Here is a 16577-nt window from a genome sequence, read left to right on the forward strand (position 1 = left end):
GGCCAGCGCCGTGAGCATCTGGCCTCTGAACCAGTGAAAAGCGGTCTGCCATCGGTGCTACCGCCCTGGGCTCCTAGCTTCTTAGGATTTACAAACTAAGGATAGCTCGTCTTCCCATACTTTTCCTTTTAAATTTAAATACTATATTCCCTTCTTTGTTAGTTACGTAATCCGTGTTCGCTGTAAAAAGTCTGAAAATACAGGTAAGCACAAAAGACAATGTAAGATTCATTCCATAATCCGGCCTCTAAGAATCATTATTAATATTTTAGTATTACTTTTCAGTCATCTTTTGTGTGAAAAAATCTATGTATGCATCTATATACACATTGCATAAAATATGCATAAATTTTGCATAGAATGTATACATATGCATATATACATATTTTATATAGTAATATATGCATATACGTGTGTATATATACATTTTTGTGAAGAATGGCATCACACAGTACATACTCTTTTGCTGCCTTTTTTCCTTATACTGTGAATATATTTCCAAATAATTTTATATTTTTACTATGTAATTTTTAGGGTTGTAAATGTATTCCATTTTACTCATGTTCCATAGTGTATTTAACTCAGCTTCTGTATTTTATTTATTTTTTGTTTCTTTGACGAAATGGTGAACATTCAGATAGTTTTCGTTGTCATGAGCAGTTCTGTAGTGGGCAGACTCGAAGTAGACGCCCACCCATTTTTCCTTTCGAGGGGCCGGGCTGGTGCCTGTTGTCCTGCTGGGGTTTCTAGGAATTCTCTTTGCACGCCCGAGAACTGGCCGTGTTTTGGGTTGGGGATCCTTGCTGCTCGTCATCCGGTGACTGACTCTTGGTTTTGTGTCTTCATAGTTGACGTGTGACTTCTACGTGTTTAATTTCTTAATAGGTGGGATCGAGGTACAAACCACCTGTTGTTCAACATGTTGCCTGGCGGTCCCCCCGATTACAACACGGCCCTGGACGTCCCCAGAGACAGGTAGGCGCGCTTGGGGGCGTCCCTGTGATGGGCTTCTGAGGATTCAGTAAACGCGAGACCCTCTTGTCTGTGGAAAATCATACTCCTAAGCCTGCTGGGACACAGTTTGTTATCGAAATTGTTCATTAAAATAAAGCATTGTCCTCCTCAAGACTTGGAAGTGCGAGACCTGCTTAAGCCTGTCGTGGGGAACCAGGTAGAGCTTATGTTCTCGCCCAGCTGCTTAGACCCATCTTTTTTCTTAGCCTGGGTTGTGCTGCCCTACGTGCGCCACCTCACCCCCTGCAGCCGGGTCCTTGAGGCTCGGGTCAGCTCTCTGAGTTTGGGAGCGTTTGCCAACAGGAGAGCCGCAGCTCACTGAGGGATGAGGGCGTGCATGTGGGAAGGGACACCCAAAGCCGCAGTGTCAGGACACGGGCACTCGGAGTATCCTCCGCTCTGTTGTTTCAGTCAGCGGAGTTCTTCCTTCCTTCCTGTGTTTCTTTCTCTCCTCCCGCATCCCACCCCTCGCCCACTTCTTTCCTTCCTTCCTAATAAAACCTTCCTACAGGCAGATGTGCCTGGGGTGGTTGTGGTTGTGGGCTCGCTCTCTGTGCCTGTCGGCCCTTTGTGCGTGGACTGGAAAGCTCGGGAATGAGGTGCTGCTTGAGGCTCCTCCCCAGCACTTGGTTCAGTTGAGAACAGAGAGCATGGGCCCAAGGTGAGAGTCCTGGGCAATGCTCAAGGCCAAGGGTTGTCGTGAGTTTATACATGAACTTGTTTACAACCAGATGTATTACAGTCGGTGTTTACCTCTCAAAATCCTTGTCACTGAAGAAGGTCAGCGAATGGCTGGAGGCCAGCTGTGTTCCCAGCTCGTTAGAGGTTAACATTGTCATTTATGAAAATCTACGCTTGGATGGCTTTTCCCCAGGAGATTAAATCTAAGCCCTCTTTGCTTTAAGTGATTCTTGAGAGTCCCGGTTGAGTTTCTATCTGGAAATATAATCATTGCTAGAAGAGACAGACACCGAGGACCAGCCTTCAGCTTCGGTGTAGGAACCGTCTCGGACGATAGAGGGCAGTCGGGCTGCAGAAGTTCTGCAGAAACCTTCCGGACACAGGGGGCCCTGATTGGCTCTCAGCCCCGGGTTCCTGCCGGGCCCTGCTTTGTGGATTTGGTTGTCCCGGGAGAGTGGAATGCTTCAGAGACCAGAGAAGGGAAGGAGCTGTAAGGAAGGCAATGTCTTCACCTGCTGCTCTGGGTTTATTTGGAGAAGGGCTTATTTCTGTTTGGGCCATTTCACTTTTTGCTGACATTTTGGTATATGTATGTGCATGGGAGAAGGGTTTTATTTTTATCAAGTGCACATGTTAAATGCGGTTTCATTTCTCTGCAGGAAAGTGTCAAGCAGGCGGGAGAAAGTTTAAGTTCTTGCCGAGGCTTAGGTGTTAAGGCCCAGGAGGTTAAATCGTTTTCCCCGTGCGTGGATTTTTGTAAGTGATTATAGGCAATCCCCTAGCACGTCCTGAATCACTGTGGAGTCCTCCTTTATCTCTGCAGTGGGAAATTTCATTTTGGAACCTAGGTGGTCTTCTGGTTGGGGCGAGGAATAGTGGCTTTGTTTGTTAATTTTTCTTATCCTTTGTGCTTGCTCCTGAATTCAGAGGAGGCAAGAACCGTGAGCTCCATATCAGATGATTCGGAAATTAGAAAACAGACTAGATTAGGTTGCTGCTAAGATCTCCTGACATCTAAAGTCGTGGGTGTGATTACTTTAGAATTATTTTACTCTGGGAAATGCAAGGACCAGGACTGAAGGAGGTGTCTGCTCAGCGAATCCATGTTTTATGCTGCTCACACCTGGTTTTATTTCTCTTCAATTTTTAAAGTCATACACATGATACACAGATACCTTCTTTGTGTAAGGTTGGGACAATATGCAAGAGTATAAGGAGTAAAATGTAGAAATATGCTTTCAAACCCTCCTCTCTTTTCACTCCCTTCCTGAGAGCTAATCATTCTATCAAATACCATCAAGTACTATGTGTTTTTCTAGTCTTCTTTCCTATGGATTTATACACAAACGCATATATGTATACACATAACCATTTTATCTTAAGTGGGAGCAAATTGTATCTCATCACTGCCTCACTTTATTGATCGTTGTTTTCTCAGGTATGTTCTGTAATATTATTACTTGGATTTGTATTTTTTATTGTTTTATTGTTATTTTTTGCTTGAGGAAGATTAGCCCTGAGCTAACATTCGTGCTAATCGTCCTCTACTTTTCTGTATGTGGGACACCTCCACAGCATGGCTGGTGAGTGGAGTAGGTCTGCATCTGGGATCTGAACCCGTGATCCCTGGGCCACCACAGTGGAGCGCATCAACTTAACTACTTGGCCATGGGGCCAGCCCCATTTGCTTGGACTTTTATTACCCTTTCTTTGCACGTATCTCTCACAAATTTCTACTTTTGTGTGGGTGTATATTTATTTATTTACACTTGTTATGGAAAATTTCAAACCTTTATGAAGAACAAAGACTAGTACAGGGAACCACACGTACCCCCGTCCAGCTTCAGTTATCGGCCCTCAGGGCCAGTCTCCATTTTTCTGGACTCCTTACCCACCGCCGGGTATCTGGAAGCAAATCCCAGACGTTAATGTCATTACATCTGTAAATATTTCCATTTAAATCTTTGCATGATAACGGCTTTTTACAAAACATAACTACAGTTACTATTATCACAGCTAAAAAATTAACAATAATTCTTTAATATCACCAAATATTCACCAACTATCTGGCCATTGTTCAAACTTACCTGTCTCATAAATATCTTTTTATAGTTTGTTTGATGCAGTAAACAAATAGGGATGCCCAATAGAATTGGTCAGCTTTTTTTTTTCTTTGCAAACGCTGAGGCTTTGTATTTGAGGCATTTGCTGGCCTGATTACATGCCTGGTTTAAGTGTGTTCAGGCGCTGTGAATACTCAGGAGATCTACCCAGAGTAGGGCTAGTGGAGTACACAAGGTGTGGGGAGGGCTTGGGGACAGAGAGACGTGCTGGGGACACGTGGAGTGATACCACCACTTGGCCTGGTGCGAGTCTGATGGCCACATTAATTCTTTCTCAGCTGCAGGGTTTCCACTCAGCCCGTCGCAGCTTTGGAACTGGTCTCTGATTTGGGGATACGTAATGGGAAAACAGAATGTGCTTCTCAAAAGCTCACTTTTGAGTCAATGTAAAACACGTGTTCTGCAAAGTGAGGGACCCTTGCAGTGTTTCCTCTGTTAGAATGTTGTGGAAACCTTGGCAGCAGGAGATCCAGTGCCTTAGAGTTGAAGGCCTGTCAGTCGCAGGGCTGGGTGGACTCGTGTGACTAACTGCAGGTGTGGCTCTTTCCGGGATCACGCATGGAGAGCACGTGTGTGATCGATCTGTGGCATAAGGTGTGCCTCAGATTGCGGGCCTTCCTGCTCCCGGGGCGTAACCCCACCCTTCCCCTGAACAGAATAACCGTGCAGGGCTCCGGGGACAGAGCAGCAGTGAAGGCTGGTCAGAGTCTGCCCACGACCGCCCACCCCTCTCCTCTGGGCCGTGGGTGTAATTGCCTAGTCATCCCCGCCCGGCTCACCTGGGTGCCTGGTGCCTGTGTGTTGGATCCATGTTGCTGCTCTGCACAGAGGTCGAGGGGGCCCCTGCGGTCTGCTTGCCATCAGCGTCATGGAGCCTGCCCAGGTTTGTGTCGGATGGATTCACTGCTGAATGCTAATCAGGAAAATCAGACCGCATGTTGGTACTGAGGATGGTTATTAAGTTTACAGAGTAGACTGGCAGCTGGAGAGGTTTTAGCCTGCATATTACCTCACCAGCCAATTCTTGGTTCCATAAAGCTTAAACAAACAGAGTGGGATTTCCAGGGTTGGTTTGAAAGTCTTTGAACTTAAACTGGTCATGTTAGAAGGGAGTGTAGGCTGTCATCAGGCCAGGGAGGGGATTGGTAGCCATCCATATGGCAAAAAGTGTGTTTCTCAGCTCAGACGTTTTTGGCTCAGACTGTGCAGTGGGTGGAACTGGCAGGACTCTGCCCCGTAAGTGATTCCGATGGGTGTGGGGCCCCAGGGATGGAGTGGCAGGAACAGTGGGCGTGATGGACTCCCGCTTCCTCTCTCTGATGAAGCGTCGTCCTGCTCGCTGGGTCCGGTTGCCACAGTGTGTTCACGGCTTTCTAATTAAGGAGAAGAAAAGCTAGTGCAGGGGGACTACAAGGAAAGCACCAGCGGGCCCGTTCTGGATTCTGCTTCCTGTCGAGGGACTTGGGCTGGTGAAACTGAGTGGCTGGTGGAGGCCGCGTGATTCGCGCGTGGCTCTGGACGACAGTGGGAAGAATTGCTCGGGGCAGGAGCTGGAGAGAGGCTGGGACGCGCACAGCCTGAGACCTGATGCTTTGCTGTCACCGCTGCTTTCTGTGCCCGTTGTCTCCCGAGGTTCTGGTCGGTGGGTCAGGAGGTGAGCGCCCAGCCCGTCCTCCCCGCGCAGACCTGTTGTTAGGCCGGTTATCATAAATGTGTTTAAGAGTCGGGCTTGACCTTTGGGAGAGGTGAATGGGGTCTGAATAAGGTGGGAGAGGGGCTGTTCATAGGGTGTCCTCTGGGCTGTGATGTTTAAAAACGTGAAAAGTGAGGAAAGACTCCTCAGGGCCCCGGAGGAAGGCAGGTGGCTCGGGGATGGAATGCGGCTGAAGCCAGGGCATGTGAATGGGAAACAGTTAGCGAGGTGTCTTTCCAGGAAAGGGCCTCAGTAAACATTAGCTCTTGTGGACACTAAGACTCAGGTATTCCTGGCCCCTTCCACGGAGCTGATGAGAACGAAGACCTTCTTTCTTTCTCTTGTTTGACAAGATCCTTTGCTTTCAGGGCTTTGCTCGCTGGTGGTGGCTTTTCTACGTGGACCTACCGACAAGGCTACGATGTCAGCATCCCTGTCTACAGTCCGCTGTCCGCTGAGGTGGACCTCCCGGAGAGAGGACCAGGGTAAGGTGCATTCGCCTCAGCCATGTGTGCTGTGAGGTGCCAACCAGGTTCCGCGTGGAGGCTGTCACAGCAGTCAAGCGTCCATTACGGGACAGGGTCCTTGAGGCTCCTGTCCTCCTGCCCCCCCACCTCCCTCCCCTTCCCTCCCCCCCCTCCCCTCCTGTTTATCCTTCCGTTTCTCTCTCTCAGTAAATTTACAGTGCTGCCTACCATCCTTCCAAGTCAGGAATCTGTGTGGTGTCCTTAACTCCTTCCTTTCCCTTCCTTCCTACGTCAAAGGAGTAAGTCCTTGGTTCTACGTCTAAATATTTCTTAGGTCTGTCTCCTCTGTCCCTCCGCCCCGCCCTGCACCAGGTTCCTGCCATCTCGCCCTGGGGTTGCTCAACGCCCCCGTTTGGTTTCCCTCCTCTCGTCTTGCCGCCTCCCAGTCTGATTGTTGGCTTCACGTTGCTCTTAGGATAAAGCCTAGACTCCTTAAAGTGTCTTTTAAGACCTTCTATCACACGACCGCTTTCTCCATCTCTAGTTTTTTTCCTTTTAGTTCTTGGAACCAGCTTTGCTCTCTCAGTTTTTCTGGGCTGCAAACACTCTCCGCTGTCTGGCAGTCTTTTTGCTCATTTTTGTCACACTAGTGGTTGCTTGTCCTTGAGGTTTCAGCCTGAAGACCTCTTGCTCGGGGGGCGCTGTCTGAGCACTGGGGTGGCTCCCCGGCTGTGCGCTCCCACAGCGGCCTGCGCTTCTCCTCGGGCACCGCTCATCGTGCCCTGCTGTGAGGATGCGCTCACAGCCCCTCTGCTTCGGACGTGGTGTTTTGTAAGTGCCGTGAAGCTGGGGCCAGGGCTGTGTTTGAGCTGCCATGTCCCCAGTGCCTGGCATGTGGTTGGCTTGTACTCTTGGTATGTGCGTTAGTGAAAAGGCTGGCAACGTGGATGCACAGCGCCTTTTGTCTAAGCTTTTTTGCTGTAGTCTGTGTAAAAATTGTGCTAATTCATGGTGGGAATCTCAGTGAGCTTTAAACAAACACGATGACGTTGACATATGACATTGGGTGAGATTTAAAAACGTACACTTCGCATTTGGTCTCAGAAATGAGTCTCAAGGAATCATTTGCTTACAGAAGACCACAGCCACTCCCTAAGCATCCCAAACGTCCCCTTAGAAGCCTTTATGGATTCTTAGAGAAATAAGAGAACTCTTCGAAAGAGAAGATGTTTCTCTCCTGTTGTGGGTGTTTTACCTAATGTGGCATGGGACCAAATTCTGAAGCTTGCTTTAGGCATGGCAAATTTTGTTACTTAGACAATGTATAAAGTGCATTCAATATATATATATTTTTTTCCTGAGGAAGATTCTCCCTGAGCTAACATCTGTGCCAATCTTCCTCTATTTTGTATGTGGGATGCTGCCACACCATGGCTGCCAAGGTGTAGGTCTGCGCCCAGGAATTGAACCTGGGCTGCTGAAGTGGAGCGCACTGAATTTAACCACTGTGCTACGGGGCCAGGCCCCCATTAGACATTTTTAAAAACCTTAAACATGTTTTCCTCTAGCCTTAGGCAAGTGCAGAGAAAGAAAGACAGGTTCACAAACTTGTTGCTTAGATCACCTTTCTGGATTTTTCTCTGTTAGTGGACTCCCACAGTGGACTTATTTTATTATTTTTTTATTGAGATATAATTCATATACCATAAAATTCACTCTTTTAAAGTGTACAATTCATTGGTTTTTAGTATATTCACAAAGTTGTGCCACTATCATCAATACCATCTAATTCCAGAACATTTTCGTCACCCCCAAAGTTAACCCATTACCTGTTGGCAGTCGCCTTTCATCCTTGCCCCCAGACTTCACACCCCCTGCCCCCAGCAGCACCCACTGATCTGCTTTCTGTCTCTGTGGATTTGCTCCTTCTGGATGTTTCGTATAAATGTAGTTGTAGAGTAGGTGGCCTTTTGTGTCTGTCTTCTTTCACTTAGCATCATGTTTTCAAGGTTTATACATTTGGTAGCATAGAATCAGTACTTTGTTCCTTTTCTGGCTGAATTACATTTCATCGTATGGATATACGACATTTTGTTTATCCATTCATCAGTTGATGGGCATTTGGGTTATTTCCACTTTTTAGCTATTATGAATAATATTCCTCTGAACATTCATCCAAAAGTTTTTGTGTAAGCATGTTTTTAGTTCTCTTGAATGCATACCTGGGAGTGGAATTGCTGGGTCATATGGTCACTCTGTTTCACTTTTGTTTTTTTTTTTTGGTGAGGTAGATTGGCCCTGAGTTAACATCTGTTGCCAATCTTTCTCCTTTTGCTTGAGGAAGATAGTCACTGTGCTAGTCTTCCTCTTTTTGTATGTGCGATGCCGCCACAGTGTGGCTTGGATGAGCGGTGTGTAGGTCTGTGCCAGGGATCCAAACCTGCAAACCCTGGGCTGCTGAAGTGGAACATGTGAACTTAACCGCTATGCCACTGGGCAGACCCCTCTGTTTAACTTTCTGAGGAACTACCAGGCTTTCCCAAAGCGGCTGCACCATTTTACATTCCCACCAGCAGTGTCTGAGGCTTCCGATTTCTCCACGTCCTCTCCAAAACTGTGATTATCTGTCTTTTTTTATTCTTCCGTCTTAGTGGCTGTGAAGTTTTATCTCATTGTGGTTTTGATCGGCTTTTCCCTGATGACTAATAATATTGAATATCTTTTCATGTGCTTTTTAGCCATTTATATAATCTCTTTAGAGAAATGTCTGTTCAAATCATTTGCCCATTTTTAAACGGGGTTGTGTTTTTATTGTTGAGTTGTAAGAATTCTTTATGTATTTTAGATACTAGACTCTTATCAGATATATGATTTGCAGATATTTTCTGCTATTCTGCCGGTTGTCTTTTCAGTTTCTTGGTAGTGTCGTGATGCACAAAAGTTTCTAATTTTGATGAAGTCCACTTTGTCTGTTTTTCCTTTGGTTGCTTGTGCTTTTGGTGTCGTATTTAAGAAATTGTTGCCTAAACCAAGTCCGCAAAGATTTAGGCCTGTGTTTTCTTCTAAGAGTTTTATAGTTTTAACTTTTGCATTTTGATCCATTTTGAGTTAATTTTTGTGCATGGTGTGAGGTAGGGGTCCAGCTTCATTCTTGTACTTGTGGATATCCAGATGGCTCAGCAATACTTGTAAGAAAGATTCTTCTTTCCCCACTGGATGGTCTCGGCACCCTTGTTGACAATCAGCTGGCCAAAGATACAGGTTTATTTCTGGACTCTCAGTTCCATTCCATTGGTCTGTGTGTCTGTCCTTTGCCACTACCACACTGTCTTGATTATTGTAGTTTTGTAGTAAGTTTTGAAATAGATGACTGTGCATCCTCAAACTTTGTTCTTCTTTTTCAAGGTTTCTTTTGGCTGTCAACGGTGACTTTGTTTTAAATAATGAGACTTGAATAAGTACAAATAAAAAACAGCTAAACTCCTCATGCTTATACGACTATAAAACTAAAATGAGTTCACAAATTAAATACAAACAAATCTGCAAAACTGATAACATTTAGGTTAACATAATGTGATAGCCGAGGCTTTCTTTTTGACACTGTGTTGTGTCTCTCAAGGTGAATGCGGAGTGAATTGTGGGCGTCTTGGTTTGGCGTGTCTGTGCCGTGGCACACTGGTGATTATGTACTCTTCCTACTGCGTTTTCTGTTTGAACCACCAGGAGGCTTCCCCTTATACAGGGTATTGTGGCATTGTTTATCTTCATCTAGTACAGACACATGATTCATATTTTTCCCCAATATTTTATTGTGAAAATCTTCAAGCAGGTGGCCAGGTTTACAAAATTTCACAGTGAACACGTCTACCCACCACTTAGATTCTGTCGTTAGCATTTTACAGTGCTTGCCTTACATGGTTTACATTTCAGGTCTTTCTCTCTTCTCATTAGCCCGCTAAATACAGACGTGGATACTGGAAAATATTTAGCAGTATTCGTCCTTAGAAATGAGCAAAAATATACCTGTGCTAATTTTTTTTGGTCATCATCAAGGTGAAAATACAAAAATAATTCTTACAGAGAATTTGCAGCTCGGAGAAACTGATTTAGTTGAATGCCATGTTTCGAGGCTGGATTTCCATACATTGGGGGGGGATCTGTGTGGGCCCCCCGGGTGCCCTTTGGGGCCGTATGGGTTTCTGTCCTGTAGCCAGCATCTTAATGGGCACATCAGTGTACCATTAGACAGGAGTAACTGTAATAAGTACAGATGAGTCCATTGAACTTGAAGAGTTTGCTGCTTCTGTGAGCGTTTACTTAAATTTAAATCAGTTGTATGATTTTAAAAAGTTTCTTAACCCTTTGCTTTTTCTTTCCTTTTTTTTCTGAAGTTGTTTGTTCTGGAAATTACTTAATTAAATTTAGTTCAGTTTGCTTCAGTTCAAATCAAACGTTTATTGAAGACCTGTTGGCCCAATTGGGGCCAGGCTGGTGGTTCCCAACAGGGGTGTGGGGTTGATTTTTGCCCCTCCCTGGGTACATTTGGCAATATGCAGAGCCTTTTTTTTTTGGTGAGGAAGATTCACTCTGAACTAATATCTATTGCCAGTCCTCCTCTTTTTGCTTGAGGAACGTTGTTGCTGAGCTAACATCTGTGCCAGTCTTCCTCTATTTTGTATGTGGGTCGCCGCCACAGCGTGGCTTGACCAGTGGTGTAGGTCTGTCCCTGGTATCTGAACCCGTGAACCCGGGGCCGCTGAAGCAGAGTGCACCGGACTTAACCACTACGCCACGGGCCCAGCCCCATAGAGAGCCATTTTTGACTGTCATGACTGAGGGGGTGTGTGTCAGGCGTGTCCAAGATGACCTCCCATTTCTATGATTTCCCAGGAGGTGCTCACGGCTGTGATTTATTAGAGCAAAAGGATGCCAAGCACTGTCCGCAGAGGGAAAGGGCCCATGGGGTGAAGCCCAGGGAAAGCAGGTACAAGCTTCCAAGTGTGCTCTCTGGTGGGTGACACAGGACATGCTTAATTCCCCCAGCAGCAAAGTGTGACACCGTGTGTGGATGTTCCCGCCAGGGCAGCTCCTTAGAGACCTGTGCCCAGGGTTTTATTGGGACCTTCTCACCTGGGCAGTCTCTGCTTGGCACTTTCCATAATTCCAGGCTCCCAGAGTGGGAGCAGGGGTTCTGCAGAGACCACTTCGTTTGTACAAACAGCTTGGACTCAGTGAGCTACTCTTGTCAGTTGTGGGGATGGTGGGAGCTCCCCACAAATCGGAGGTCCCATGCACCAGCCAAGGGCTGATCTTTCGGAGGAGAGCGGTCAGGCCTACTGTGTTAACTGTTCTGCACGGGGGGCTCCTGGCATCTGCTGGGTGGAGGCCGCTGATCCTCTGCAGGGCACGGGGCATCCCCCACGGCAGAGAATTCCTGGCCCAGCATCATCAGCGCTGTGGTTGGGGGGCCCAGGCGGAGCAGGGTGAGCGGCAAGGAGCCGGTCTGTCGGGCGCGTGGCTGCCTCGGGGCCTCTGTGTCTCCTGAGACGCCTGCACTGAACTCCCCTGATTATCTGCCCTCCCCTGTGTGCATAATCCAGCTCTGCCCTGTTGGTTTAGGACTCGTAATTCCCTTCAGCTTTAATCCAGGAAAAAGGAAAACGTACTGAAAAGAAAGGATTTGCTGAAAGCAAAACAGAAGAGCAAACCAGTCTGAGCAGTAAAAATCACTTTCACAGATTTAAGCTGTTAGGTGGGTGGCACTTTCTTAGTAACTTAATCTCTCCAGTTTTTAGGTATATCTCGACTGAAATTAAGATCTTTGACTAGATCACTTAAGGTCTCAGTTAGTTTCTGAAGTTCTGTGGCTCAGTAACCCGTTAGAGCAGCGATGTATCTTCAGGGCCAGCAGACCGAAGGGAAAGGCTGCGCTGGGCACGTCCTCCCTCTGCTGGCCGGTGGGTGGATTTCTGCAGCTCAGTCGGGCACCGCTCTCCATTTCCCTGCCAGCTTGCGGCTCGGCTGTACAGTTGTGCTGTTTCTTTTATAACAACATTCGCCTCCCTCCGGGGAAAAAAACAAACGGAGAAGAGAAAGGCTTAGAGAAGAGAAAGGCTTAGACAGGCTGCAGCCCCTCTCCCTTCCAGGGCGTGGGAGGAGCCGGCGGTGACCTCAGGCCACGTCTCTCGGATTGTTGCCCTTTGTGAGAGTTGCTCTGTAAGGGGATTCCCACATCTCTTGAGGGCCACGTAGAGTAGCGAGAGCTTTGTTTTTATTTTTATTTTAAATCTCTCAATATTTTTTCAATGGGAAGCTGAGGATTGTTGCTATTGATAGCTTCTTCTCACAGCTGTGTTGGCCTCAGCTGGAATTCTTGTCATTTTCTCTCTGAAAGGAACTAAATTGGGAGTTTACAACTGTCGCTGTTGAGGGAGGGTTCAAGTTCTCAGCATGCTTTGACTTCAACTTAGAGATCAGCGCTGCTGGGAAGAAACATGAAAGCGGAGAGAGTAATTTTAGTCCCTAGAAGAAAAACAAATCCACCTCAGGATTTTGTTTGCTTAAAACTAAAATGGGCGTACGCCATCAGCGCTCTGGCAGGGTGGGGAGAGCCGGCGTGTGAGCAGGGGGACACTTTTAGGCTCTTCTTCACATCTGCATGCTTACGCTGAAAATGGAGAGGTGGTGGAGTGGGGATCCGCTGATCCGAATGTCAAAAACAGAACTTGGTTTCTCAGCGGTGAAACAGCTCTCCCAGAGGCCGTCTTTACTCAAGGGTTTCTTTGAGCAGCACACGTGACCGTGCTCTTTCTGTACGTTCAGCCTGCCCGGGCTCTAACGCTGTTCCGGGCTGCGCAGGTGCTCTCCTCACCTCGCTTGGTCTCCAGCATCCCACATTGGGTTGCCATAGCCACCGCTCCCTCCGCTCCCAGTGCAGAAACCTCACTCATCCTTGGAGGACTCTCGTACCCTGCACTGAGCACCTCCCCACTCTTCCCCAAGTAGAAGCTCTCGCCCCACTGGGGCTTCAGCACTCCAGGTGGCCAGCGCCCCGCCCCACCATGCAGAAACGCCCCTTTCCCTCTAGGCTTCCAGCACTGTGCTCTTCCGCGCTCTCCTGCGAGGACGCCCTCTTGGATGCCAACATGTCTGCTCTTGTTCTAGTCAGTGTGGCGCACCAGTTTTATGCTAGCAGCTCTGCCTAATAGAAAGTCTCCAGAAACATCCAGCACGTTCTACTGCTCCCTGAGATCCTTCACAGAACCAGAGTCTCCAGAAACATCCAGCACGTGCCAGTGCTCCCTGAGATCCTTCACAGAACCAGTCTTAGAACAGGAGAGACCTTCAGGGCCTTTTAGCCTTAACTTGATGCTTGACTTCTCACTATAACTTATTCATGAAAAGTTTTCTGATTTGTAATAAAAAACCCAGTCCATTTCATTTCCAAATAGCTTTAATTGTTCAGGTGGTTTTCCTGCTGGCCTTGTGAGTTTGACTGTAAATCTCTCTCCTCTTTACACACAGATGGTGTTCACTTTGAGACGATAGGAGAGCGCTCCCTCTGCGTGACCTTCCATCACGAGGTCATCTCCCTGAAAATGAATGCTTTTACGAAAGAAAAATGGTTGAGGCTCTGGGCTGGGAGTAGAACCCAAGAGACGGTTTCAGCGTCTAGGAGGAAGAATTTTGGCCATAAATACGCAGTATATTGTTCAGTAAATTGTAATTTAGGGGGAAGCTGCCCGGGACGGGGGGAACTAGTCTGCAGTGCTGATGCAAACTGCCTTGCTGGCGGGTTTGCTCTTCCGGGTCCTTCTTGCCTCCACTTCCCTGACCCTGGCCTCTGGCTCTGAACTGCTGTCCAGGGATCCTAACGAGTGGAACTTTCTGCAGTGAGGAGGTGATCTGTGTTTGTGCTGTCGGGTACCCACTGCCCACATATGGCTATTGAGAACTTGAAATGTGGCTCCTGGTACTGAGTTTGTTTTGTTTAAATGGCCACGTGTGGCTAATGGCTGTTAGACAGTGGAGTTCTAGGCACTCTGCTCATCTCCTTCTTTCCCAGCTGTGGTGTGGAAAATACTCCTTGCTTTTAGTTCAGCTGTGTAAAGAAATTACCCAAAGAAATGGTTCTGAGGACTTGAGAGCAGCCTGGCTGTGGGATGTGTCACTCTGTTTTCTGGAGTGTAGCTGGCCTGGCTGGCAGGGCGTGTGTTCACCTTCTGCACGCGTTGCTCTGTGTGTCTTGGACCTGAAGCTTAGTGCTTGGTGGCAGGTGACGGCCTGCTCAGTTAGGGAATGGTTCTTCCTTGGCCATGGAGGGATGAGTAATGCATTCCCCAGCTAGGACGTCCAAGTACGTCCAAGAAACTAAAGCAAGACAGTTGCCCTTCCTTTCTCCCCAAAGCAGGATAAAGAGAGAGATGGGTTCACAGGGTAGAGGTTTTTGGTCCTTTCTTATGTCCAGACTTGTTCAGCTTGCCTGGTGGCCCTGCCTGTGAGATGCGTGGCCCTGGTGTTTTCCCTGGTCTATGCCAGTTAGAGAAGATTCCAGTGAGTTCTGCTTCTGGGTGCGATGGGTGTTGCCTTTCTTCCTGGAACCTGCCTTATGTTATTCTTTTCTTTGACAGTGATCCCTCAAGCTGTATAGTGTTTATGCTCTGTAACCTCTCCGCCTTGTGGGAATCTTGCCTTCCAGGAGGGACTGACTTACCATCTGGTCTGCCCCAAGTCTTCCCCTTGACTTCTGGCCTAACTTGTTCACATTTTGTCTCTTATGGAGATCTAAACAGCACTAGACCCTTGGAAATCCTTTCTTCACTCCATTTCCTTTGAAGCATCTTTGCTATCAAGATGTTAACACTGATTCCATCCTTTGGTGAAGAGAGTTTTTTCCACTTGTTCTTCTCAACTCCCGATTCGGTCTTCCTAATGTCCACGTGGTCCTGATGATGGGGGCTCTGTTTCCCTGGGGCTTCCTCAGAGCATAAGGATGCTGTTCAACAGCCAGAGGCAGTCTCTGACCTCTTCTGATTTTCCAGCCAGGGCTGCCCAGTGAGTTTTCCTCTTCTATTTGAAGGATGCAGCCAGCTCTCAGTTCCTTTTCAGATCAGAGAGCTCAGATATTACTAGTGATAACGTGTTGATATTTCTTCCAAATAAACGACCAGTCAGTCAGTTTCTCTTTTTTTCCACACACACGTGTTTATAGCAGGCTCTCTAAGCCTGGCGTATTAGAAGCATTTCCTCAAAACATTAAGAACTTTTCCCAGATAAAATCTTTAATGATTGCATAATATTTCAGCGCATGGATGAGTCATACCTTACTTTCTTACAGTATATAATACTTTAAATGTTCAGCGATGCTGCAGAGCATGATTTCCCCACAAATCGAGGGATGTGAAGACGGGAGAAAACACCTGTCGCCATAAGTGTAACATCAGCGTGTGTCTCACGTCGACTAACATCCCAGCTGTGGCCTTCCCGTCTCCTCTGTCTCTCCTCTCTAGTCCACGGCGGTACTTCCTCCTGTCGTCTCAGACGGCTCTCCATCCCGAGTACAGAGAGGAGCTGGACGCCCTCCAGGCCAGGCACGGCGCGTCGGTGCTGGTGCTGGAGAAGTGCACCAACCTGTCCGAGGGCGTCCCGGCCGTGCGCAAGCGCTGCCACCGGCACCAGGTCTTCGATTACCCCCAGGTGCTGCAGGTGAGTGTCCTCACGACCTCTCTCCAGGCTCAGGGGCGGTCACGCACAAGCTGCAGTGACCTCTTCCCCAGGGGAGAAGGCCGCGGAGGGCTCTCTCGACTGCGTCCGTGGGTCTTCAGGCGCTCCGGCTCCGGCGTCTTGTTTGTGCAAAGCTGCCTGGCCTCTGAGTGTTCCTCCTCCTTTCAAGGACTCGTTATACTTTGAAAACCCCAATCCGATAAATTTATGAAGAAGCCACACAGACAAAGCAGACAAATGTCTGTTGCTTTTTCCGCTGTTTTTCTAAGCCCGTCCAGAGAAGCTGCCTTCTTTAAGGCGGCAGCTTGTGTCCTCTGGCTGTGCTGGCCCACGAGGCCGCAGCCGGCTTTTCCTGGGAGTGGAAGCTTTTTATTTTTTATGTTTTGTCTTTTGGTGGTGTTGCCCTTCTCACTTCCTACAGGTAGCGTGTCCTTCCCTACATCACGCGAATGGCAGTATTCCCGTAACCACTGGCAGGGCAGACCTTTTGGGGATGTTTTATAAGCAGGATATTGGATGTTCCAAAGGCGTGGGGGCTGGGAAAGGAGAGAGTGAGTTTTCTTCCCTTAAATATTTAAAATACCGACAGGTAGTTTGACAAGTATCAAGGAGCTGGTGCGACTTTTTTGTTTTTAGCTCCAAAGAGAACTGGCCCGTGCTGAGATTGTTCAAATACCTTCAGAAAGTGCTGCACCTCCGCCGGAACGTCTGCCTGATAACGGTGGTGACGCGAGCAGGGTGTCTGCAGTACCCTTTGTCTTAGACAGGAAGGCTGGTGACGAGCACGTGGGTCCACATCTGGGCCCGCCTGTCGGGCGGCCGAGCGTCCCCCTGCCCCTTCACGCGCCTCGATGTGGCTCGTCTCCCCCTCCCGCT

The 16577-nt window shown here is 47.9% G+C and overlaps 1 protein-coding gene across 2 annotated transcripts in view; it reads left to right on the forward strand.

Moving 5' to 3' along the window:
• The window catches only part of EXT2 (exostosin glycosyltransferase 2), a 145293-nt gene that overhangs the window by 10921 nt on the left and 117795 nt on the right, over positions 1 to 16577 (forward strand). For both annotated transcript variants that reach the window (XM_023653914.2, XM_005598052.4), the window contains exons 3-5: positions 886 to 975; positions 5880 to 5996; positions 15488 to 15683. In XM_023653914.2, coding sequence (XP_023509682.2) covers positions 886 to 975; positions 5880 to 5996; positions 15488 to 15683 — 403 coding nt within the window. The remainder of the gene's footprint in view (positions 1 to 885; positions 976 to 5879; positions 5997 to 15487; positions 15684 to 16577) is intronic.

The sequence above is a fragment of the Equus caballus genome, chromosome 12 (genome assembly GCF_041296265.1).
Source record: "Equus caballus isolate H_3958 breed thoroughbred chromosome 12, TB-T2T, whole genome shotgun sequence".
Classification (NCBI taxonomy): Eukaryota; Metazoa; Chordata; class Mammalia; order Perissodactyla; family Equidae; genus Equus; species Equus caballus.